At 36.9% G+C, this 12,262-nt stretch overlaps 1 protein-coding gene across 10 annotated transcripts in view; it reads left to right on the forward strand.

Moving 5' to 3' along the window:
• LOC105478113 (midline 1) overlaps positions 1-12,262 on the forward strand; it is a 393,876-nt gene that overhangs the window by 332,180 nt on the left and 49,434 nt on the right. For all 10 annotated transcript variants that reach the window (XM_011735107.2, XM_011735109.2, XM_011735110.3 and 7 more), the window contains one exon: positions 6,363-6,470. In XM_011735107.2, coding sequence (XP_011733409.1) covers positions 6,363-6,470 — 108 coding nt within the window. The remainder of the gene's footprint in view (positions 1-6,362; positions 6,471-12,262) is intronic.

The following is a 12,262-nucleotide window of genomic DNA, read 5'->3' on the forward strand; positions in this document are numbered from 1 at the left end:
TTCACAGACACCTAGTCCAATTTCTAGTATATGTATGTAACTAAATCCCTTTAATGTTTATACGTATTTGAGAAGGAAAAAAATAATTGTCCTCTTTACCCCACCCGTTCCTCAAAACAGTGTAACACTATTACACCATAAAACTTAACAGGGAGACTTTGGGCGTTGCTAGCCAAGTGCTCTCAAGAAAATAGCTAATCCATTTATGTCATCATTAACTAATCTGGGGAATGATTATGCGTAACTGCATTTCTAGAAAGGGAAGGTAAACTGTGCACCCAGTGGCAACTTACATGGGACTGCAACTGATTATTGGTGCCAGATATGAGCATTAATGAAGCCGGGTGACCCTCAATGCTGAATTCCATCTCAGGACTAGGCAGGCCAGATATGATTGTTTTGCTTCTACATTCACATCATAATTCAGCTTTGTAATGTCTCTTTCATTAGACTGTAAAGGATCAGAAAGTCATTGTCAGAGAGAAGCAGCAATATTACCCTAGGAATAGGAGAAAGTGGGTCAGCAACTCCCTACAGGCAAGACTGATGGGGAGAAGATGCATTTCAAGATGCGAAAGAAAACTGTGACTCTAAATGTAGAGAAGGTGTGTGCTGAGCAGATGGGTGAGGCCAAAAATGAGATGAGGCGAAAATGACTGAGTTTCTCATACTGGTGGGCTGATGTGATATTTGCTTATGAGTGTACTTGAGGTGAGAAAAAACCATAGTATCGAGGAGCCTGGCCTGAGATCTCGGCTCACTGCAACCTCCGACTCCTGGTTTCAAGCGGTTCTCCTGCCTCAGCCTCCCAAGTAGCTGGGATTATAGGCATGCACCACCACACCCAACTAATTTTTGTATTTTTAGTAGAGTCGGGGTTTCATCATGTTGGCCAGGATAGTTTCAATCTCTTGACCTCATAACCCGCCAGCCTTGGCCTCCCAAAGTGCTGGGATTACAGGCATGAGCCACTGCGCCCGGCCAGGAAGGCCTAATTTTAAACTGTATTTTGTCCTGAGAAGTCAAGTGCCCCATTTCCAGTGTGGTCCAAAGGCAGGAGACAGTAATTACCCACCACTGGGCATCATTCCTAATGATCTTCATCTCACTCTTCCCCTTAGTTTAGGGGCCAAGGAGGAGACTGATGGCACAAAAGTGGAAGTGTGAGTACTGGAAAGAAGAGTTTGAACTTGTTTTCTGCATCCTTAAATTGGCGCTCCTCAGAGCACTTTCATCAGCCACAGTGATTTCTGAATCAAAAGATGTGAATCAGAAATGAAAGCAAAAATCATAACCAGGAGCTGCTAGCTTCCAAACCAAACCTGGGAACTAGAAACACCAGAACATAACTGCAAGTAACCAATAAACCCTGCCATATTTGAACTAATAGAAATTAATGAGAAAGTCCAATCAAATCATTAATTCTTTGTTTAAGTGACACATGAAACAGCAAAACTGTGGAAAACTTCTTTGTAGTAGAAAATTCTTTGAAATATAGAATAGTATTTAACTTGTTTTATTGTACCTTTTGGAATATAAGAATACTAGAGTTACAAGAATTTGGAAATTCATGAAAGTAGAAAACAAGATTCAACTTCCCTGGTTTCAAAAGGAAAGCTAAATCTGTATTCTCTGAAAGATCTAGGAAAAATACTTGGCCTAAAATGAATAGATCCTGTTCCCAAATTTCTAGGATTTTACATTTTGGGGTGACGGTGATTGTGATATCAGCGTTCTCAAAACACATTTGCCTCAACAAAGAGGATTTCAGCCCACTTTTTTGGTAAAGCAAACCTATCCATTCTGTAAATCAAATAGCCAAAATTTGGATTAAATTGAGCCCCATATTACAGTGGCAACTGGGATACTTTTTCTACTATGCAGTAACTCAAATCCCAATGATTGTGAGAGTGAAATGGATCCTAAACTAAATCATAATCTGTTTACAAAATCCCTTCTCAATGCAGACAACAGTACCTCAGATTTGTCAATGGCTTCATAAGTTTAGGTGTTTCTTCATATATTGTTTCATGTATTCACCGCAATAATTCCACATGGCTGAGAGAGCAGAAATCATTCAGCTCATTTTACAAATAGGAAAACTCACAAGTGGAGATAGCCTAAGATTTTCCTAATGTCACCATGTGGATATATTACACACCACATTTCATCTCACAGCCCCTACTCTAAAATTAGCAGTGGGGTCTCACTGGACTTAGTCAAAGTCGGAAGAGCTTGAAGTGTGGAATATGTTAGTGACAACAGTAAAACTTGAGGACCTCACAATGTGGTCAATTGATTTTCGACAAAGGTTCTCAGACACTTTAATGAAAGAAAGAAGTCTTTCAAAAAATTGTGCTGAGACAACTGGCTATCCAAAGCAAAAGAATAAAGTCAGAAGCCTACCCTCACACCATACACAAAACTGACCTCAAAATGACTCATAGACCTAAATATAAAATATAAAACTTATAGAGGAAAACAGAACAGTAAGTCTTCATGACCTTGGGATAGGCAATGGTTTCTTAGGTACAACAACAAAAGCACAAGTAACAATAGAAAAGTAGATAAATTGAACTTCATTAAAATTTAAAAATGTTTCGTGCTTTAAAGGGTATCATAAAGAAAATGCAAAGGCAACCCACAAAACAGGAGGTAATATTTGCAAATCAGATATTTGATAAGGGACTTGTATTCTGAATATGTAAAGAAAAATACAATCTAGTAATTAAAAGACAAATGACCCAATTACAAAAGGAGCAAAAGATCCGAATAGTCATATCTCCAAAGTAGATACACAGCTGTCCAGTAAGTACATGAAAAGATGGTCAGCATCATTGGCCATCAGGAAAATGTAAGTCAAAACCACAGTGAGATACTACTTTACACCCACTAGGATGAATAAAATTAAAAAGACAGACAATAACAAGCATTAACAAGGATGTGGAGAAATTGGAACCCTCATATATTTCTGATGGGAATATAAAATAATGCAGCCACTTTGAACAATAGCTTGGCAGTTCCTTAAAACATTAAACACAGTTATGCAACCCAGCAATTCCACCCCAATATCAAAGAAAAATGAATATATATTGGCACACAAAAACTTGTACATAAATGTTCATATCAATATTATTTATAGCAAACAAAAACTAGAAACATCAGTGTGCATCTATTAAAGAATAGATAAACAAAAAGTGGTCTATTCATACAATGAAATATTATTTGGCATAGAAGGGAATGAAGTACTGATAAATGCTACCACATAGATGAACCTTGAAAACATTATGCTAAGTGAAAGAAGCAAAACAAAAAGGATTATGTATTATTTTATTCCATTTGTATGAAATGTCCAGAACAGGCAAATCCATAAACAGACAGAAAGTAGGCTAGTGGTTGCCTCGGGCTGGAGCTGGGGCAGGTAGGGAAAATGTGGAGTGACTGCACACATTATGGGTTTCTTTTCTGGGCACTGAAAATGTTTTAGGCTTAGATTATGATGACAATTGCACATGAAATCATCTGTGAATACACGAAAAACCACAAAACTGCACATTTTAAATGGACAAATTTTATGATATGTGAAATATATTCCAATAAGGCAGTTTTAAAAAATCAATTCCTGGCCAGGTGTGGTGGCACACACCTGTAATCCCAGCACTTTTAAGAGGCCAAGGTGGGAGGATCACTTGAGCCCAGGAGTTTGAGACTAGCCTGGCAACATAGCAAGACCTCGTCTCTACAAAAAAATACATTTTTTTTTAAATTTAGCCGGGAGTCATGGCATATGCCTATAGTCCCAGCTATTCAGCTATTCAGGAGACTGAAGGGGGAGGATTGCTTGAGCCCAAGAGGTTGAGGATGCAGTGAGCCGTGATGGCACCAGTGCACTCCAGCCTGGGTGACAGAGAAAGAGCAAGACCCTGTCTCAAAAAAAATCAACTCCTTTCCTCCCTCCCCCTCAAATAAAACAATCCTTAGGACATAATTCTGTGTCTACACAGTCCTTGGAAACTCATCCATTGCCTGCATATCGAGTGATTGCTAGTAATAACTACTTGCTCCATTACGTTTTTGCCCTGTCTCTTCTTGGAAGGTCATTTTCCCTATTTATTTATTCAACAAATATTTTTTGAATGCCTATTTTGTGCCAGACATGGCACCAGGTGCTTGGGATAGATACCTTATTTAATACAATAGCTGAAGATCCCTGCGCATATGGAGCTTACGTTCTATCAGATTTACCTGGTATTCTCAAGTACAACTTATCTCTTCGGGTTTATTTCTAGTAGATACTTTTCAAGTCTGGGGTCTGACAAAGAAAAACTAGAGCTGGACAGTACTTAAAGCTGTAAAAACAGATTTTATTCAGGACTATTGTAATAAGGGGAAAGAGACCTCAGTATAGAATGGGACTCAACTCCCAGTGTCATGTGGACCAGTGGGAATTTACAGCCAAGGAGCAGGGTGGTGGTAAGTGGATGGAAAATTACTAAGAGGAAACATCAGGGGTAAGGGGGATTCTGGTTAAACCGATCTAAAAGGATTCTTGCTGAAGGTAGGCCAAGTTGATCAGACATTCCCCGGGGCATGGTGAAGGATGAAGAACCCAATCAGATACTGAGAGTGATCAGATATGGAGATGGAGGATTCTGGCTAAACCAACTCAGCAGGGTTCTTGCTAAAACTGGTTTACAAGGAAGTGCACAGAAGGGCCCAGGAGAAAGTTCAAGACTAAAGTTTGGTCAAGCAAAGAAGCTTTGTCAGTGCTACTTTCTGGAAATTTTACTTCCTCCATCATAATGTGCTTATGTTATCAATATGGTCCCATCCTTTTCATAACTCAGTTGTAGTTAGTTATTAAATTCAGTAGGAGGTCAAAAGGAAACACAAGAAATTTACTGAGTGTAAGTTTCAAGAAAATATGTCAATAGACAGCTAAATTTATTTGAGAAACCTCAAGGGGAACTAGAAATGATGACATAAAAGAACAATAAGAGAAATGAAGCCTAATGATTATCCTCCTTGAAATATTAGCCTGAGTTCTACATTTGTACTTCTCAGTCAATGCATTTTTAATTTTTTTCTTTGTTCATTAAACAAATACTTAGCAAATAACTCTGTCTGCTAAACTGATGCAGGACATAATCTCATGGTTTACTGCAAATGGCCAATGACCATCTTCTCAATAAGATGTCTTGAGTAATCTCTATGTTGTGTCTGAACAATGATCATGAATAAAATTCAAGGAATCCTGGGCCTCTGGAAACAGGACATGGTTTCTGTGAACAGCCATCAGTGGATTTTTATCTTGAACTCATGACCCTACTTCCAGTTTATCTCATTCATAGAGAATGAAATTACTCCAGTTAAAGTCTTCCAAATCAAAAAGGCTAGGGACTGGGCCATGTCTCCTCCCTGAGATATGCTAGAATAATCAATGCCATTGTCATTCTTTGTAACATTGCAACTTCTCCTGCGGCTGTGTTAAAATAATAAACCTCATGCCTGCTATCTCCATCTCACACAGCTGTGGTTTCTGGGTTTCTGTTTGTGAATAAGCATTTCAGAATTGTCATGAGATGGAGGAAATAGCATGTGCAGAGTATTTCCCAGGCCTAGTTGCCAAGAATGAGCTAATTGTAAGCCTCCCTTGCATACGAGTCACAAAAACTTCAAGTACAAGCCATTCTGTAATGATCCACCTTTCCATGTGAATGGTATTCTTTCATTGTAGAACCTTGATCTTTCAGAATTATACTAGGGGTATAATTTTAAATTATGTCATAAGATTAATAAACTATTGAACCATCTTTTGGTGCTTTATTTATGTTTTATAATGATTAGATACAAAATTGATGTTTGTATTTAAAAGAAATGTTAAATAAATGTGATACAGTCTTGCTACATTGCTTATGGAAAATTTGTCTAAAAGAGATTGATAGTAATCTGTCCTCCATAAAAGAATAATATTGGTTGTTTTTTTAACTTACATTTTTTGTGTTTAATAGGAAAAATTTGATACTTTTTTAAAGTATAAAAGCAGGAATTGCAAATATATTTCACATGACACATCAATTTCCAACTAATTGGTAATGGCTATGTACATATTATGTTAAAGATTCTGCAGCTGAGTCTGGCTTAGTACAAAAGACTGCTGTCACTGGATAATAATGTTTTCCAAGGATGCAAGATAGGAAGTGGCCATGTAAGTCCCATATTTGCCATCCCTGCATAATCAAAGTGTTAACATTTAAAATATCTTTTCCGAGATTACTAGAAACATCCTAGTGTACATTAAAAGTAGCATTTAACTGAAAACAAAGGCCAAATTAACACTTACCATTGTACTTATCCTGTAGGTCAATGCATCACGTCAAGAAGCCAAATTGACAGAGGAGTGTGATCTTCTTATTGAGATCATTCAGCAAAGACGACAAATTATTGGAACCAAGATCAAAGAAGGGAAGGTATGATTTCTAGGGCAGAAGATTTCATATTCCATACCTGGAGAAAATAATTCCTAATATATTCCAGGGGCTTCGGAAATGTTGAGAACCCTCTTTTTCTATACATTCTATAATTCCCTCTTAAGTCTTTAAGACTTAGTTAAAAGGCCTTTGCTTGGCGGTTTTTTCTCCATCCTTTTCTTTGTACTATGGTCTCCTGTGAAGACCTGTGATACAAGGGCTGCTCCGTTGCCCAGCGTCAGGAGGTAGCATAATGGTCTTGTCTATCATAGCCATTGTTTTCTATCTCACTTGTCTATGAGAAGGTGGGTTCTGTGGAGGCAGAGTTCATTTTGTATTCATTGTGATATCCTCGCAACTAGCATAGCATTACATAAATTAAAAATGAATCTGACTTTATTTATAGAAATTATGAAGTACTTTCCCATGTTTTTAAGGAAATGTATACAGATATAACTTCATGGTCCCAAAACCCCTGTGGTTTCACTATATCATATACTCCATTGCGGATATAGTAATGGTAGTACTTCTTTTCTAATGTTTCTGTGTTTTAATTTCCTATTGTTCCATAGGAAACTATATTTTTAAGAGAAATTTACATACATTCTTTATAGCCAGTTTCTTATTTATTCAAAATTCATTCACAAACTGTTGGTCACTTTAGAACCCATCAATTTATTCTATTTTAAAATTAGTCATGTTTTTATTGAAATACTTATGATCCTTTTTATTTTACCCAATTCTCTGCCACATTCAAGGATAATTTTTTTCTTTCTTTCTTTCCTTCCTTCCTTCCTTCTTTCTTTCTTTCATTCGTTCTTTCTTTCTTTCTTTCTTTCTTTCTTTCTTTCTTTCTTTTTTGACAGTCTTTATCTGTCACCCAGGCTGGAGTGCCCTGGCGCAATCATGGCTCACTGCAACTGCCGCCTCCCAGGCTCAAACAATCCTCCTGCCTTAGCCTCCTGAGTAGCTGGGACTACAGACATGGGCCACCACACCTGGCTAATTTTTATATTTTTTGTAGAGACAGGGTTTCACCATGTTGCCTAGGCTGGTCTCGAACTCCTGGGCTCAAGCAAGCCACCTGCCTCTGCCTCCTAAAATGCTGGGATGACAGGCACGAGCTACTGTGCCTGGCCAAGGATAATTTTTCTAAGGATTTTTAAAAATAGAAGCATTTATTTATGATCCAATAAATTCATGCATTTCTATCATTGTTCATAGCTGTACTTTAAAACAAAATATGTATAATTAAAACATACTAGCAAGTTTTAAGTGAAACACAGAGATAACCATGGCTAATGTAAGTGGTTTTCTCTGTTTTCCACAAAATTTAACAGGTACCTTTTAATACTGTACAATGTTTTACATTACTCTGTCTATATAGATTACAAAATATTTATACACATAAATTATTAAAATGATCTGAAAAAATAGTGAAATCAAATAGTTATTGATGCTGGTATTGTAGATTAACAGATTAACATGAAATTATTCCCTGGCCAAGGACTCACATGTGCTGAAAAGCTACTTTTCCCCACATACTAATTGTCCAATTTAGAAGAGCACTAAGTGTCCATCTGGAATCCTTACAGGATATATTTCCTTTTCCGTCACCATCGTGCATCACATGTGCACATCTCTTAATTCCAGAAATATTCCAGGTTCTCAGACACATGGCCACCTGAAGTACAGTCAGAAGTAATTATTCATATGCATACAGAAGGTAATTTGCTATCTTTACATGGTTGCATGCAGAGATTAGCTCTCAATACACATATTAGTTTATTTTCATTTTTAATTTTAAATTGACCAACAGTTATATATATTTATGGGGTACAAAGTGATATTACAATTTATGGATGAAATATGGAATAACTAAATCAAGCTAATTAACATATCATCATCTCAAAGCCTTTTTTTGTGGTGAGAACATTTGAAATTTACTTGCTTAGTGATTTTGAACTGTACAATAAGTTATCATTTATTTGCTGTTTTCACCATGCCATGCAATAGATCTCAAAGTAAAAAATAAATAAATATATATATATATATATATAATTTTTTTAAAAAAGCACTTACTCTTCCTCTCTAATTGAGGTTTCGCACCTTACTCTTATTAGTTTCTTATGGCTGCAATAACAAATAACCATAAACTTGGTGGCTTTGAGACAACATAGATTTATTATCTTAGTGTGCTGAAATTCGGAAATCCAAAAATCGATCTCACTGGGTTAAACAAAATTGACAGTCAAGGTTTTGACAGTGCTGTTTCTTTCTGGAAGCTCTAGGGGAAAATCCATTTTTTCTTGCCTTTTCTAGCTCTTACAGGTAGCCTGCATTCTTTGGCTCATGGTCTCTTTGCATCAATCTGACCTCTCTTCCCATCCTCATGTCTTCTCTGACATAGGCCTTCCTGCCTTCCTCTTATAAGGACCCTTGTGACTACATTGGGATTACCTGGATAATTCAGGGTAACATCCCTATCTCATGATCCTTAATCATGTCTGTAAAGTCCCTTTTGCCATGTAAGTAACATATTCAAAGATTCCTGAGATTAGGATGTGGGCAGCATTGAGGATCCTTATTCAGCCTACAAGGGCACTCCACCACAACTTTCTGGCTAGCTTGCCTTCCCTTCTCTTACTTAGCTTGGACTTCCCACCACCAGGGTTTCTCTCATGAGCTAGATCAGAGTAGTGCAGGTGTCCCCAAGTTCCAGCCATAGTAATGCATGGAGTTTATGCTTTGGTGCACTCATTCTACTCCAGATACATGTCAGTAATAAAGAACATAATAAAATGCAAAAGCAAAGAGATATAGCTGGACGAAAAACAAGATAAACATCTCCACGGGCCAGAAATGAGACAAAACTGAAAAGCCATGACTGTGGCTGAGGATACAGGCTACTGGGATTTGGTCTGGAAGAGGCCAAAGTAGCTTCGGCTTCAACTCCTGTGGATAAATAGTTCTTGAAGCTTTGGGGAAAGGACCTAGAAGTGCTCCAGATGGGATGAGGAATGGAAATCAGGCTCATTATTTGATGCCATGGGCTGTAGAAGGCTTCATGCTTCAGTCAAAAAGTATTGCCAACCTCTCCCTCGTATCATAGCTTTTAGCAAAGTCACATTGTTAGCTTAAAGCCTGTGTTCGCACTGTTTCTGATACCCACACAGAATAGGAGCACAGAGATAAGGATGGAATTCCGGAATAATGACCTCAAAGGCCAGGTGAAGGCAACTGGAAAACTATCAGAGCAGGGTAGGCTGAGAAAGGAGGGTGAGAGAGGAAAGAATTAGAAATTACTTCCCTTTAAAACTGAAACTCTTAAGTTTAATTTCAAAGTATATAAAGAAATCTTAAATTTCTAAACATTCAGCCAGCAAAACCAGCAGACAACATTATCTTACCCCAGATAAAATTAACTTTATAGGAAAATAAGAAAAAGACTTTAAAAGAAGTAGTCTTAAGATGTTCAAAGAAAGAAATGAAGGAATAACTTCTCTTTCAAAAGAGCAAAAAAAGTGAAGCTACAAAAGAAGGAAATGAAATAAGAAAAAATATATAGGAAAGCAACAAATTAGCATATTGGGAGGGAAAAATGTAGATATTGAAATTAGAAAGATATCTAATCCAGCTGCAGTGGAAATTTGGAAACTGAGTTTTGGTCACCACCTTGGGAATGCCACAAAAAGCATTCTTTTATGTCTGAGTGACATTAAAGTTTGGCAAATGCCCACTGAGTTTGAACTCAAAAAATAGGAAAGTATATATGAAAACCTACGCATGGGGCATTTTTAAAATAATAATCATACACTTGGTTGAAAGCAAGTATTTCAGCAAATTTCAAAAACTGAATACCATAGAACCCTGCCTCTAAGACCACACACTGTATCTCATTAGATATTATCAACAATAAAATAGGCCGGGCACGGTGGCTCACGCCTGTAATCCCAGCACTTTGGGAGGCCGAGATGGGCAGATCACGAGGTCAGAAGATCGAGACCATCCTGGCTAACACGGTGAAACCCCGTCTCTACTAAAAAATACAAAAAACTAGCCGGGCGAGGTGGCGGGCGCCTGTAGTCCCAGCTACTCGGGAGGCTGAGGCAGGAGAATGGCGTGAACCCGGGAGGCGGAGCTTGCAGTGAGCTGAGATCCGGCCACTGCACTCCAGCCTGGGCAACAGAGCGAGACTCCGTCACAAAAAAAAAAAAAAAAAAAAAAAAAAACACAATAAAATAATAGTTTCTATAGTTTTTGGAAACTAAAATCTATTCATATATAAATATATCTTCACAGTAATATTTTTTTAATGTAGAAGTAAACCACAGTGAAAGAACTATAATATATCATAAGTAGTAAGCAGCAAAAAAGTATTTGAAGGCAAACTTACAGGCTTTAATTCTTTTGAAAAAGAGGCTGGGCACAGTAGCTCACACCTGTAGTCCCAACACTTTGGGAGGCCGAGGCAGGAGAGGATTGCTTGAGTCCAGGAGTTCAAGACCAGCCGGGACAGCACGGCAAGACCCTGTCCCCTGCTACCCAAAAAAAGATAATACTAAAAGTAAAAAATTAGCCTTCAAATAAAGCTAGAAAAAACACAACCGGATAAACCCAATGAAAGCAGAGGAAAGAAATAAAGGAAGAAAAGTAAATGAAAGAAAAACAGGAAACAAACAAGAACAGCTGTCAGCAAAGAACAACTCGCAGCCTAGTTTTAAAACATCTGTGAGTAAAAAAGTGCCTTTACCCCCATTTTTAAAAGGTTGTTAAAAAAGTAAAGAAAAACAAACAATATATGTATGACAGAGACAGTATGTGGTCTTCAAAGCCTAAAATATTGACTATCTGGTCCTCTACAGGAAAACTTTGCCAGCCCTTAATCAGGAGGAGTTTTACTTGTAAAAAATAATTAAAAAGACCAATCTGTAGTTAAGGTCGATGAAGGAAAAAAGAGTGTGGGGCCACATAAACAAATACGTCATAAATACAATACAGACTTTTTAAAACATAAGAAAATTGTGTAAATGTCTTCATGCCAATAATTTGAAAACTTAGGTAAAGAAGTAGTAGAAAACTTGAATAAACCAAAAATTTAAAAGCAGAAGACATTTAATCATTCATTAAAAGTGTCCCTCAACTTGCATTTCTGTCCCAAAATGGCACCAGCCCCCCATAGTTCTATAGCTTACTTTAACAGAAGTTCCAGGAACTAATAATCTCATTCTCATATAAACTACTTCAGAAAATAGAAAAAGACATTTTATGTAGAGTGTATGTTCTTGATACCAAATACATACAACATTAAAAAATCGAGAGTGAGAGAATATCACTCATGAATATAGACACAAAAATTTTTTTTAAAATATGATAAAATGTAATCCATCAGTGAATAGCCTTTATTCCTATAACACAAAGATGGCTCAATTACAGAATATCTGTTAACAGAACCATGTTAACAGAAAACATACATATGATCCCAGAGTAGGAGGGATTTTTTTTTTAGACCAAACATTTTTTTTAAAAAAGAGCCATAAAGCAAAGACTGAAACATTTGACATAGAATAAGAGCACAATACAAAAATAAATTTCATTTCAATATATTAGTAACAGCTGAAAATTGAAATTTTAAAAGAAATTCCATTTAAAACAGCTTCACGAATATGAAATACTTAATGATAAATCTAACAAAAGATGGGTGAGACTTGAAAGACCTTGAAAACTATAAAATATTGCTGAGAGAAATTAAAGACGACTTAAAAATGAAGCTATGTATTATGTTATGAGAT

The sequence above is a fragment of the Macaca nemestrina genome, chromosome X, assembly GCF_043159975.1.
Source record: "Macaca nemestrina isolate mMacNem1 chromosome X, mMacNem.hap1, whole genome shotgun sequence".
In the NCBI taxonomy this organism is placed as follows: domain Eukaryota; kingdom Metazoa; phylum Chordata; class Mammalia; order Primates; family Cercopithecidae; genus Macaca; species Macaca nemestrina.